General features: G+C 51.5%; 4 protein-coding genes across 4 annotated transcripts; 2 read left to right on the forward strand and 2 right to left on the reverse strand.

Annotated features, from left to right (window-relative positions):
- The first annotated feature begins 56 nt into the window (after positions 1 to 56).
- DACRYDRAFT_20755 (uncharacterized protein) lies at positions 57 to 1,394 on the forward strand. The gene is made up of 2 exons (XM_040772066.1): positions 57 to 820; positions 870 to 1,394. Exons 1-2 carry the CDS (start codon positions 103 to 105, stop codon positions 1,328 to 1,330), a joined length of 1,179 nt encoding a protein of 392 aa, XP_040631021.1. The 5' UTR covers positions 57 to 102; the 3' UTR covers positions 1,331 to 1,394.
- A 690-nt stretch (positions 1,395 to 2,084) lies between these two features.
- On the forward strand, positions 2,085 to 5,970 carry DACRYDRAFT_20756 (uncharacterized protein). Its single transcript, XM_040772067.1, has 4 exons — positions 2,085 to 2,501; positions 2,551 to 3,514; positions 3,565 to 5,212; positions 5,265 to 5,970. Exons 1-3 carry the CDS (start codon positions 2,226 to 2,228, stop codon positions 4,599 to 4,601), a joined length of 2,277 nt encoding a protein of 758 aa, XP_040631022.1. The 5' UTR covers positions 2,085 to 2,225; the 3' UTR covers positions 4,602 to 5,212; positions 5,265 to 5,970.
- Positions 5,971 to 6,102: 132 nt separating this feature from the next.
- DACRYDRAFT_48304 (ERO1-domain-containing protein) lies at positions 6,103 to 7,941 on the reverse strand (the record flags this gene model as incomplete). Its single annotated transcript, XM_040774821.1, has 8 exons — positions 6,103 to 6,529; positions 6,580 to 6,752; positions 6,785 to 7,033; positions 7,086 to 7,150; positions 7,200 to 7,442; positions 7,497 to 7,632; positions 7,687 to 7,770; positions 7,822 to 7,941. Coding segments are annotated over 8 exons (1,497 nt in total), but the record flags the coding sequence as incomplete, so codon positions are not given.
- A 731-nt stretch (positions 7,942 to 8,672) lies between these two features.
- Positions 8,673 to 13,523, reverse strand: DACRYDRAFT_105197 (uncharacterized protein; the record flags this gene model as incomplete). Its single annotated transcript, XM_040768056.1, has 20 exons — positions 8,673 to 8,750; positions 8,806 to 8,850; positions 8,898 to 9,320; positions 9,369 to 9,459; positions 9,513 to 9,597; positions 9,649 to 9,687; positions 9,740 to 9,746; positions 9,795 to 9,921; positions 9,978 to 10,150; positions 10,201 to 10,231; positions 10,739 to 10,801; positions 10,853 to 11,514; positions 11,584 to 11,791; positions 11,840 to 11,884; positions 11,939 to 12,048; positions 12,106 to 12,324; positions 12,372 to 12,685; positions 12,743 to 12,787; positions 12,839 to 13,226; positions 13,284 to 13,523. The coding sequence occupies 20 exons, from the start codon at positions 13,521 to 13,523 to the stop codon at positions 8,673 to 8,675; spliced, it is 3,393 nt and encodes a 1,130-aa protein (XP_040631024.1).
- Positions 13,524 to 13,798: the final 275 nt, after the last annotated feature.

A 13,798-nucleotide genomic window follows, 5' to 3' on the forward strand; every position in this document is an offset into this window, starting at 1 on the left:
ACACACGGTAAATAAAATGTATTTGAATGCTTGTTGTATCTCGACTGGGCAATGGTGGACACTGTACGTGGACCTGGCTAAGCTAGCTTGCGTCGAACGTCCATGGCTCGATTTACGACTCGTTCAGTCTGGCTAGTTCTCTTCTTTGCTGGGCGGCCTTCACACATTCGAGCCACTGATCCAAGCACAATTTCAGCATCTTCGTTGGCCAACCTCTATCAGCTGTTCACGTCAAGCACCCTCTCATTCCCCAGCACGACGCTATCTCAGCCGTCGACAGTGAGCTATGTACAGAGCTCGTGGCTCTTGGCGAACAATCTCGTCGAGAGTGGGCAGACGGACATGCTGTTTGTAGAATCTCCGAACTATGCGGTTGGTATGAAGAGGGATGAACGAGCGCTTAATGACGAAGAGGCATCATCTGCTTCGACTTCTTCTCGCAAGACGAGCACGACAACAAAATCGACTTCTACGGTTAACGCAAAGGCCCTGTCAGCGACGACGACGACGACGATGACAGGGACGACATCTCTCCCAACACCCGCGGTCCTGCAAATCACCTATCCCGCCAACTCCTACTCCCACCAAACAGGCGGCGCAGAGTTCTACTCCCTCCCATTCGGATCCACCACCCAGTACACGACCATGCTACTCACGTACGAAGTTGCGTTCCCTCCCAACTTCAACTGGGTCCAGGGCGGCAAGTTGCCTGGACTGAGGGGAGGTCCGGATAGGGTGGGATGTTCGGGTGGAGCTCAGCCGGATGGGAGTGATTGTTTCAGCGTGAGATTGATGTGGAGACCAGGAGGAGCAGGAGAAGGTATGTCAACTGCGCTCATGTTCCATTCACCTGCTGAACCATCCCACAGTGTACGCCTATATTCCCACTACGCCGGCGTTCTGCTCGCAATCGGAGATCATCTGCAATTCCGATTACGGCGTCTCCATCCAACGCGGTGCCTTCCACTTCTCTCCCAACACATGGCAGACCATCTCCCTGCTTGTGCAGCTGAACGACCCCTCCGCCGCCAATGGCTTGGTAGAGCTGTACGTCAACAATCATCTTGCGATTAGCCAGCCGGGACTCGTCTTCCGCACGAACGAGAGCATAGCTAGCATAGGTGGGATGTTCTTCTCAACGTTCTTCGGAGGAAGCGATCCGAGCTGGGCGACGCCGACGCAGCAGTACACATATTATCGAAATGTGGAGCTACGGGCGGGCACGCCAAGCAACAACAACGGCAATGGTGGCACCTCAGTTATCGGATCAACATGGTTAGAACTGGTGGCTCTCCTGACGACCATAGTTTTGGGGATTTTCATGTTCTGAAAGCATTGGAATCGCTTGATCGATACACAGGATCTGTACACTATATCCCTTCACTTGATATCTTCTGTATTCCAGCACATATTGATACGATTTCCCAGCTATGTAACCCTGGTCCGGCTTTTTTGAAGCAGCTTATCAAGGAGGATGTTCCTGAAAGAAGGCAGAACATGATTTCGGTATCATCGCTGCCAGAATCAGACGGAGGCACAGATCACATCACCGGTAAAAGGACTGCGGAATCCGGGGCAGTCATTGTGCTCTGTGACATGTTCCGTCGCACGGCAGGTAAACAACAGTTCAGCGCTGGCAAGACCCTCGTGAGAGTACTTAGACGACATAAGTACTTAGACGACATAGACACCCTAATTCTCTCTGATCCCCCCAGGTAACATAATATTGTGAACATGACGAGTGTGAATGTGGAGGAGGGCGCGTTTAGGCTGAAGTAGCATGGATGACATCTTGCGTAGCCCTGTTCCGCTGGCATCGGGTTAACGTTATTGGCCGAGAAGAAGGCCAATATGCACGCCGGAACCACGTCGAGAAGCGTATAATGACGCGACGTTCTTGAGCTGTAAATAGGCCAATGAAAGAAGTGAACAGTAATAGCTGCGGATTAACACAAGGAGGCGGTGAGGACAATAAGAGGTTAGTGCCGACCAACACGGCATACGACTCTAAAAATACTTGGCACGCCCAGCAGGATCATTGGGCGCCACAACAACACCGCCCTCTCACCTCTCTCTTTCTCTCCATCACCTTCATCTTGTCGCATTATTCGACATCTGCTTTTCTTATCCTTTCATCTGCTTTACTTTTCTTTCAGCTTGAACTTGACTGACTTTAACAAATCCCACATCGCCTACCTAGGCAACGACTACGAAACATCCTAACAATGTCAAAGCCAGGCGTACACCGCGTGCGCAACCTTCTCATCATCGGCACAGTATTCGTATGTGTCGTCCTTGCCGCAGTCCTCGGAGGGGTCCTCGGCTCCCGCGCAGCCAAGAACAATACCTCGAACACCTCCTCTAACGGGTCATCCAGCGGCGGTAGCGGGGGAAGTAATGGAGGCAGCAACGGAGGCAGCAATCAGCCTAGTATAGCCGGCGTGCCTGGTCGGTTCGCAGTGGCGACGGATACATGGGGGCATCCGATCTACCCTACCGCCGTACGTTCTCCCTGCTGCTCCTAGACACTACAGACTGAAATGTGTGCAGACCGGCACCGCACAATACACGGCGCCTACCATTGACCCCGCAGACGCCCTCGTCACCTGGCCCCCAGACCCCTTCCAACCCTCCAACCCCTCTCCCACCCAGGTGCGCACCGATCGCCCACGCTTGATCGCCCCTGCCTACAAGTGGGAAGCCCTCCCTGGCCTGATCGCGAAAGATGCTTACCTCGCCGGGTGGAACGCGACCATCTTCGGGAACGCGAGTGCGTATGCTGCTGGTCCCCTGACGAACTACTCCATCGATGGCTGCCTTAGCTGCTCAGGCGTGCTCGACGTCGCTCGCCAAGTGAAGGTCAAGGTCAAGTCATGGGCATATGCCTACCGTATGACGAACGACTCCACTTGGCTCGACCGCACTTGGGAGGAACTGGTGAACGCTGCCGGAAACAACAGCGCGAACTACTTCGGTGTCCAGGGGAACAACTGGAACGACGTGCATTTCCTCGACTTGGCCGAGTTCACTGCCGCGTTCGCCATTGCCTACGACTGGATGTACGACGGCTGGAGCGACACCCAACGCACTGCTATCATGTGGAGCATTATTGACCTCGGCTTGTCGTACGGTATTGCCGCATACACAAATGGTGACAACGGCAACTCCTGGTGGAACGCGGTGAACGGTAACTGGAACTGCGTCTGCAACTCTGGGCTCACCATGGGTGCCCTCGCTATCCTGGGCGACGACCCCACCGGCTCGGCCACGCAGATGCTCGGGTATACAGTTGACAACGCCAAAGCAAACTGTGCCCAGGCTCCTAGCTCGGACGGAACCTGGAGCGAGACCGCCAACTACTGGTACTTCGGCACTATGGCGTTTTCAGAGATGACAAGCTCTCTCATGACTGCCACTGGGAGTGACCAAGGCATGTTTGACGCCAACCCATCGTTCAACCTTACCGGGCTGTACCATATGTACGTTACCGGCATGACTTCGTTGTTCAACTATGGTGTGTTGTCCTGTTTGCAGTGCATATATGCGATTCTGAATATATGCTAGGTGACTGCGGCCCGAACAAGTACTCCACCAACGCCAACGGCATGATGCTCTTCGGCGAGCACTACAACGCACCGCGGTACATGCTCTTCCAGCGTGACCAGTTCGACGCTGCTGAGCCCTGGTCTATGTTTTGGTACGACCCTGCTGTCTCCGGTGCTTGGTGGGATGACCTGCCCCTGGACCACTACTTTGACGACCCGAAGAACACGTGGGCCTCTATGCGCTCAAGCTGGACAGACAACAACGGCCTTTACATCGCTATGAAAGCTGGGAACCTCACGGACCACCAGACGCATGGTGACCTCGACTCTGGCGACTTCGTCCTCGACGCGATGATGCAGCGCTGGGCGGGTGAGCTTGGTTCCGGGGACTACGACGCTCTGGATTACTTCAGCAGCGAGGGCCAGGATTCCTATCGTTGGAGCTACTATCGCAAAGGCACAGAGGGGCAGAACACTGTCCTCCTCAACGACCAGAACCAGAATGTGCTCGCCTCCCCCACAGGTAACTTCGGCTCCTCGGGTACCGTCCAGCCTGCGGCGACAGAATTCACCCTCCCATCGGACAGCACAGCGTTCTTCACTGCGGACCTGACGAGCACGTATAACGGCACCTCGCTTCTGCGCGGAATCAGGATGCTCAACACCCGCCGCCAAGTCCTGCTGCAGGACGACATCAACACCCAAGAGCCTTTCATCTGGCGCATGCACACCAACGCCACTGTCACCATCAACAGCGCTACATCAGTCACACTCGCCCTGGGTGGGGAGACGATGTCTGTGGAACTCCTGAACGCAGCTTCCGGCGTTCAGTTCTCCACTATGCAACCAGTGAGGTTTGATACCGATATGCCCCTCCCCAGTGGCGCGGTCGACCAGCCCAACCCGGGCGTGACGGTGCTCACTATCCAGCTTCCCGCAGGCCAGTACTCTTTGCAAGTGCTGTTCAACCCCGAATGGCCGGGTATGCAAGCGAGCGACTTTGTTACCCCTCCTTCAGTCAGCGTCAGTCAATGGTCTCTTACCTCCCATAACTGAGGAATTGGGCAACTGGGCAATTGAACAAGTTGATTATACACCTGGTAGCAACGGACTGGACCGGATGTCGTGTAGCATTTCGTACGCAAGCACTCATTTTATCAGAACGGACAGAGCATACCACACCTCTAGTAGAGATCTCATAGTTCCTTTGTATTCCATTCCCCTCAATCACACACTCTCTCACCCACGACCAACTAGGACACTGGAGCTCACACCTCCCCGCCAAACGGCTTCCCCTCGATAGACTCGGCATACTCTTTCACCGTCGTCCACTTCCATTTCTCCTGCCCTGGGTTCACCCACTCATTCGCACAGTCCTTGCTGTTGTCCAGGTCCCCCTGACCCATAAAGAACCTCAAGCACCCAGCGGCGTTCCTATCACCATCAAGTGTTTCCTGCTTGAACGGTGCGAGCTCCTTCTTGCGAACTTCGATCTCCTCCCCGAGGATGGTGCCGAATATCCTCGCCACCTCGCTGTAGCTCACCGCATCCCCACATACGCGCAGGTACAGTGCCGCGGGCAGCTTGTCCACCTCCGCAAATGCCTTGACCACAGTCTCTGCCGTGAGTCGGCCCACATCCGGCAACGCGGTATACGCAACCTTCTCGTCAGCACCGATATACTCCACATACTTGTTCTTGATGCTAATGCCGAACCAGGGGCCGAAGGAGCCTTCCATGAACAGGCCTGTGTAGATGGAGATGACTTTCTTCTCCGTCTGCGAGGTGAGAAGGTCGATCACGGCTTTCTTCCCATCCCAGTCTTTTTGCTGTCTCTGGATGTTAGCTGACAATCTACAACACGTTATGAAAGGACGTACACTGAAGTCCACACACCGGTGATCCACACCAAATTCGCTCGGGATGATGATCTTTACGCTTTTCACGCCCAGGACGGCTTGCATCAGCGGCACCTTGACCTCTTTTCCCGCCTCCTTCGTCCCTATTGCACTGATGAACACATCTGCGCCCTCGACGGCGGCAGAGACGCTGGCCGGGTCGGTATAGTCTACCAGGCGGATCTCAGCGCCTTGGTACTCGAAGGATTGGGCTTTCTCGGATTTGGAGCGCGTGAGAACACGCACGGTCGGGTTTGAGGGGTGCGATAGGAGCCCGGTGGTGATGTAGGACCCGAGGTAGCCAGTGCCTCCAGCGACAGCGACAACAACCATTTTGAGCAGGTATGGGTGGTGGATTGTAGGTGATCAAGAGCGCCCTGCTGTTGGACATGGCTCCCCCCATATATATATACGGGTTTGTATCACATCGTGGAGGCGTATTGCGACTCGCAGCATGTACAACATTCCTTGGCCTTCGGAAAAACATTCAGGCGCAACTTATCTCAGCTTTATTACAACTCATTCACGTCAAGTGGAACAGCGCTTGGACCTTGGACCTTGTGTGAAAATGTGTGAATAGATTGCTAAGGGTGTTGAGTTATACTATCCTATGCGTGCAGAGTCCTCCAATGTTAATAATATGCGTGGAAACAGATCTCTTACAACTCTTTCTCCATCGAAGGCGTACCGTCCTTCCCACTTCCACTCAGGACGGTCGCAACCTTCCCAGCCATGTCCAAGATGACTCTAACGAGATTCGCGCATGCTGACATAGACCAAGTACTGCAGCCCTTAACCAGCTCGCCGATTGTTGTGTAGAAAGTTTCTTGTGCCTCCGGCGTCCCAGCCATAGGAGACGCTCCGGGAATCGGTTGCCGCGGCCGTGTAGCTTTTGATCGGCCAGCCTGTTCTCCCTTCATAGGCGTCGCTTCGTCTCCTTCGCCGATGTCTTGCAGCACGCGCTCGCTCGCGGCCCACATTTCGCGGAAGCTGCCGGTCATGTGCAAGGCTTCGACAAAACGGTGAAGCGTGTTGACCATGGCAACGATCTCAGTCCGTTGGAGAAAAGCTGGATTCGTCCTGGGGCTGTAATGATATCAGCATTATGAAATCAGGCCCAAATTATGTTGACGCACTTCAGAGTCCGCTCGTCCAGCTCGAAGAGAATCTTGAGAGCAGTCCCAACGCCAGATGTCTGAATCTTGCCCCAGAGCCGGCATTTATCACACCCAACACAATCCATAATAAGGGACACGTTTCGGAAATGAGCCTTAAACTCTTCCTTCAAAATCTGAAAGGAACGATAAGTCTAAATTCGATATTGGAGTCACCAGTACGTACCGCGTTTTCGCCCTTGAACAGCGCGTGCTCGTCAAACCTCCCAATGCGCTTGGCGACGTCCAGTACGGAGGTGAGGACATTCTTCGTCTCCATGTCAGCAATTGGGTCGCCAGTTCTTAGGTCATATGCGGAAAGATAAGGCTCCAACCGTGTCAGGGCTCGCAGGAGAATCACCACATTGAAATAGATGTTTTGGAGCCGTTCGGGGTGCGCAGCAACACGGCTGATAAAGCACTGTAGGTTTGGCCCCTGTATATTTTGCGTAAGTGTCGAAGGACAGAGAAGAAAGAAAGGGACAAACCGATTGGCCGGTACGTTGATCAACGAATTCCCTGCAGAGATGAGTGGATATCGATGCGTGCATGCCTTACGCATGCATCAGCCCGTTGTTCTAGACGTATCAATATAGACATACCGGACACGATTCTGTAATATGCCCGTTTCTCCGTGCATTCGCCCTCCTCTTCCAGCTTGAGCTTGCTCTCCCGCGCAAGCGAGTTCATGCTACTTACAACGGTTGTCGTCTCACTCGGAATACCTCTCTCCTTCAGTCCAAAGCAATTCTCTCGATATATCGATGACCAGACACGCCAGGCGGAATCACCCGCATATCCGGTGAACGACTCTGGATTCAGAGTGAGGTCAATATATTGCGAATCTGCGCACATGCTTAGTCAGCTTTTTCGACGTGGCATGATTTGTCACACCCCACCTCCATTAGCATCATCCAGAAAGCAGAAGTCAGAGTCATGGTAATAGCAACCAGGATATTGCAGGTGGGCATCCTGGTCAGGAGCAGTTCGAACACGACTGAGCGCCTCAGCACGCCATGGTTCAGGTATATCACTCTGAATGAACATCAGAACACTGCGACAGCTGAGCTGAGCAATGCGGAGACATACCTCGTCCAAGCTCTCCACAGCACAACTACGCTGCATACACAATCCTTCATCCTGCCAGAATGGACATTCTCGGAATAAGTCCACCTAAAGGAAACGCGTCAAGTACTATTGAGCATAGGCGAACGCTGAGCGCACCTTGTAGTACTTGAAGAAAGGAGTCTTCACAAGCTTCTCAAGCCTGTCAAAGAGTATCTCTGTCGCGCTCTCTACAGTTTCATAGTCGCATTCTGTTGTCTCAATCGGCCCTGACAACTGCGAGATGAATCAGCGAGTATACGCGACAGACAACTTGAGGTCACATACCTGACCCTCACATTGCCAGGTCTCGTCCTTCGGCTTGTGTTCAAGCACATGCTGAACAGGATTAGAGGGGGCCTTTGAATTTGGCTTGAGAAACGATTGGCTGATTGTTATGGGCCGAGCATTGTTGGTGTCCGCAGCTCCCGCAGATGGGGTGAATGCAATGAAGGACAGCAAGACCAAGGGAAGACAGCGCATGCCGGGGAGCTGCATGGTATTGGTCAATAGTCGTTGTAGATACCGAAGGTGTTGCTGCTCAAGCAAGCTGATAATTAAGACGAGACATGCGTGGGGCACGGTTGGTTGGTAAGTAAATACGGTATTGTAATGGTTCTAACAGTGAGACGTGTAAGGTCGGACGTGGCTGTACCCGCATCGGACGTCCCGTAAATTCATGGGCGCTTGATTCGCCCGCAGCGGGCGGGATTCCTATCTAGGCCCCATGAAGCAAGGATCTCGGGGGGAACAACAACCAGTTTCGTAATTCTTGCTACTTAAACTCATATTTGACATTGGTTCATTGGGAAGAACACCGAAATCACGGGGCAAATCATTCGACGTTGTCAATCGACCCCTGCTACAATAATCTACCCGAGCACGACGTCAGGCTACCAGCTAGAGCTCAAAGTGTGCGTAATGGAACAGGAATATAGGGACATGACAACAAGCGCAGGAGTGACATGCGTTCATTCGACGTGCTTGCTAACGTCCGCAATATATCGGGATGTGCAAGCAAAGCGGAACCCAGTTGGCTCAACTTTGTGCTACCAAAACGTCAACTTCACACGCTAATCGGGAGCAGCAAACAGGTCTACTTACAACATACATGTCGTGCAGCTTACGACCATCCATAACAACAACATCCTGAAGAAACATAAGTCTTGTGGACACTGACAAGATGAAGTACTTACCCCATGGATAAGATTCAGCACCAGACACGGCTTCCTGTGCTTCTTTTGCACCGGCTCCACTTCTTCGTCACTTTCGTCTTCATCCATCTCGTTGTCTGAACTGCTCCCACTAGAGTCGTCGTCCGCCGGATCTTCTAATTCAGTGAGCTCAGGGAGGCTGTCACTCTCGTCATCGCTGTCGTCCCCTTCGTCAACTACCTCCAACTCTTCTGTTTCTTCCTCGTCTTCAGTTTCTTCCACTTCTTCTTCAAGCTCCTCTTCCGCGTCTTCATCCAGCTCTTCATCCTCATCTGATTCGGAGTCGTCGGAGTCTTCTTCATCTCCGTTGTCCTTGCGTTTTGCCCTGAAGGACATTACAGCAGGAGATCCCAGACTCAAAGATGCGACCACGGGCCCGAGGCCAGGCTCCCCATCATCATGGTACTGACAACAATTATATGGCAATCTCAGATCGAGTTAAAGGATACTTACAGCCATGTGTTGTTCATCCATGTAGGCTACTGTAAGCATTTCATTAAATTGAGGATCTTTTGGTGTTACAGAGCACGCCGCTTCGTACACCCTGTGACGGAGAATCAATAAGCAGGGTTCATGATATTGCCGGGACATCCGTACACTTTCCGCGCTTCTAGCATGGACGGAGGGCCTTTTTCAAATGGTGTTGTAGAAGTAGTTGTGATGTATTTGTAGTGTGTTCCCGCTGTACTCGAGTCAGGCCGGAAGGCTGCCTTTTCTCTGAAATCAAACTCACCATTGCAGAGAAAGTGTTGGCTTAGCATTTCACCACGAACTGTTAGCATTGTGGGTGAGATTCAACACCTAATTCCGTCACAATTACTCACTGGTGCTCTGTATCAGTGTCAGAAGAATTAATGGGTAATCATCGGTATCACTTACGTGTCTTGCTGGGAAACGATGAAGAAGATCATGCAGCTGCATCTCCTCCTCGAGTTTCGCGAAGAGAGCATCATTTGGGTCTTCATTAGGATGATGTGGCTTCGGACGCAAGTGGTAGATAATGCTTCTAATGTAGACAAATGACCGTCAACCATGTCAAGCAAGAGCAGGTGGCACACTCACTCGCAGTCGTGGATTTCAAACGCCGTGACGACGTAACGCTCGTCCGCCGTCAAATATTGAGGGCGCTGCCGCACAGATTCGTAGTCAAGGTCGCTTACTGGAGACCCTTGAGGAAGAACGGTACCCTTGAGGTCAAGAACATCGTGTCGAGCAGGAGCAGGAGTTAGCGTTTCCTACCAAGAAGATTACGAAAAGACCTTGGTCAAACATTTTTTGCACTTACACCACATTCACGACATTCCCAGCCTCGAAAGCTACGTCTTCATCTCAATTGTAAGTTTAGGACTCTGAATCCTCCATAGGAAGTGCTCCTTGCCTTTGATTCAACCGACCACAGTTTCTGCAATGCCACCCGCGCCAACCGTCCCTTGTCGTGAGAACACCTTTCTTCAGTTGCTCTGCAGACATGGGAGGAGCCGGCAAGATCTCAGGCAGATCCCATTCGCCCGTTATTTGCACGCATCGTAGAAATTCCGGGTTGAAGCTGAGTCGGAGTGTGTGGGGGATGTGCTCGTACCCACTGGCACCGTCGATTCTCGGCATCTGGTGCCATTTCAGTTTCCGACACTAGTAGAACGTGATATGATACACGACTAACTTTCCAAAATCTCTCTTGGCAAGCTGTATTGAGGCAGATTTTCCCCAGGGTATATACGCAAGGTGAATGCCTTTTGCAGGCTGTGCATTGAAATTCGACTGCGCTGTTAATAAGAAGTGGCATTAAGGATTCTTCAACGGGTAATATGTAAGACTGAACTCACCGTTGAACACTTTGAATTTGGGGTCGGATCAATCCCATCATTTCGATCAGCTCATCATGATTTCTACCCACAAATGTGAGCATTGTATAAGCATGCTTGCTCTGTGTTGCTTACATCTCCGGAAACATTTTTGCTGGTAGGGGTACAGACTGTCTCTCGCGTGCGGATTCTTGATGATTTTGCTTGTCTAGTTCCAATGCTGCTGCAAAAGGCGTCGATTCATTCATCTGATAACTTGAGCGCGCGTTGACGACCAATAATTCAGGCATCGTGTGTTCTTGTGAGGATAGCTCCACCGATGTGTGAGAAATCGATAACTGGGATAAGTCTTCTTGAAAAGTGTAACGTTGGAGATCATATTCTCCGAGTCTGAACACCTCATCCATGCTAATCAAACCAGCGTCCAGGGATTTCCCGACCAGCATTACGCGATCTCTCCACATTCGCTGAAATTGTTCGCCTATCGAACTACAGTCGTCAAATGGTACAAGAGGGGATAGCTGTGCTTCCAGGGGAGTCATATATGCGTCGTCGTCCAATATGGTGGCTGAAATGAGCTGCTGCGGACCTCCCCTAGCTTTGTCGATAGCCTGATTGTTCTTGGTTTCCATAGCATCCTCTTGACGCTTCGCTTCAAGGAGCTTCGTATCGTTGACTTGAGGTTTCCATCCTTCCGGAATAGGATCGTTAGTTAACCACCATGGCTCCCCTTGGCAAGGAAGCCATTGGAACTTGAATTTGACCCGCTGAACAGGGGGATTACCCTCCGCCTCAACCTACAGTGCAACAAACCAAGCGGGTTCAGACAAACTTTGCCTGACATGGAGGTAACAGAGAGCACACACCCAGTAGTCGATAATGAGATACGCTCCAAGGACGATATAATCGCATTCGATACGCCAAGGGAACAAACGGTACTTGCGGCCCGCGAGTAATACGACCGGCTGCTTCTTATGCATAGTCTTCAGAAGTGCTCGGATACGAGCGTCCTCTTCTTCTTGATCTGTAGTCAATTCCAGTCCACCTTCTGCATCACGTTCAGAGTGTCCTCCCCTTCAAATTGATCAATACGGAACAGAAAAAGTTGTATCAGAGACTTACCCGTGAGACACAACAACTTTCCCTTCGGATGCCCACATATCACGCCTGCAATGGCACCGCTTGAGAGGCTAGTCATTAGGGCACTAAGATAACACATACTCGCTGGGACATCCGTCCAGAAGATAACCTTTTACAAGGCCACCTTTGAAATAGCATCCAGCCTCTGTCGCGCGGAAGTAAGGAAGAGATTCGCAGATTGCTTGGCGACCCTGCCGGTGAATGATCTGGTTATTATATAAGGGGTTGTATGAGTGTGGTGCACTCACATATGCCCAAACCGGTGGTCGACATGGTAGCAAAGGTCTAGCATCAAGTTCCTCCGCACTCGATGGTAAAACAGGGTGGTTTGATATTGACGTTGTCTGAGACGGGGCATCATTCGACGAAGAAACGAAAGGATTTTCAGTCCATAGCTCGTTCTGTCCTTGGGTCCACGCAGCGTTCGCTGCATTCTCGATGGTTCGCCGGGCATTGCTCTTTCGCTTCTGTCGATAGGTTAGAATATAATCTGGTTCACAAACAAAGGACGTACAGGTTGCGGCACTACGTGTTTGAAGCCGTCAGTATCGCCTACATTGTCATCTACGCCAGCGCGGATAGTGTTCCTAGAGGCGGGTGTAGTCATATTACCTCTCTTCCGTGGTTGTCGTGGTGTCGTGATAACTTGATCGGATGGCGCGTTCTTCGCCTTCTTTGTTGGTGACATATTTTCGCCGCCTCCTTCTAAGTCATCCCCATCCTGTCTCATACGCTTGCCAACCCTTGCCACGATCTTGAGCGCTCTACGAGAGATATTCCGGCGTAATTGATTGGTGCTTTTCTTGGTACGAGGAGTTTTGGACTTTCCTACTTCAGTTATGGGTATCAGCACGGAAGGAGAAACCCAGGTATGACTTAACTCACTGTCTTTGGGAAACAGTTGTGTCTTGATCTTGCCAGCGCTCTTTCCTAAGAGCAGAATGATTAGAGAGGAGATCATGATACTGAAATTTGCCCTACTCTTGTTATTCACGACAGTCCGTCCACGAGCCGACACTTTCTTCACGGCTATGGCAACCTTTGCTGACGCGCGAGATTTGGTGCCCTTGGCAGCTCTTGAGGAGCTCGCCACAGGCCTGGCACCTTGTACCACAATAGAAGGTTCGGCCTGCGGGTTTTTCCATTTAGTTTCTTTTCTTGCCTTGAGTAGCACCCGATATGCTTCTTGATGGTCATCACTCCACAGGCAATACTGAATTGCTACATAATGGGACAAAACACCTAGTCGAGCTTCGTTGGTGAAGCACTCTGGCGTGACTTTTGCTCCATCCTGATACAAATGATTGTTGATCCAGTTGATAGCAGTCAACAACTCTTTCTCCTGAGCCAAACAAACGTGAGATTCTGGCTTATAACGGAGTCAGATGAAGAACCATGTGATCTTCAACCGAAGGGAATGACTCACGGGACTTGGAACAGTCGCTAAAGATGGTACCAGTTGTTGGGCAATGCGTTTGAATTGTTGGACAATGCCTTTAAAGTAGGATTTATTCGGTAATGGTGCCTTCTTGTCCGGTCGTTGTAGCCTAGAAGACTCGGAGCTGAACGGCCAAGTCGCCTTGTAGGCGTTAAACGCGGTGGACAGCCTACCCTCCTCTTCCACCTGGAGTGTGTTCCACGGTTCCAATTGTGTTTCCACTACCATTGTAGATGAGAATTTCAGATAAAAGAAGAAGAAGAAAGGGTCGATAATTGAAATTGAGCGTGGAAAGAGTATGAGTATAGTGCACAGTGAGGTTGCGTTTCGAAGGCGCATAAATAAACGCGGTCTTCTCTGCTCCCGATCACTTTTGCGCGGAGGATTTTCATCCAGGGTCGTGACTTCACAAGTCACTGCCCAACTTTCTTTGTCTTAGTACTTGTTTTACACGTATTCCTCTCCACCTCAGCCAGCTAGTGGCCAAGAAAAGCCCTCTTACT

This window comes from Dacryopinax primogenitus, assembly GCF_000292625.1.
Source record: "Dacryopinax primogenitus strain DJM-731 SS1 chromosome Unknown DACRYscaffold_4, whole genome shotgun sequence".
NCBI lineage: Eukaryota > Fungi > Basidiomycota > Dacrymycetes > Dacrymycetales > Dacrymycetaceae > Dacryopinax > Dacryopinax primogenitus.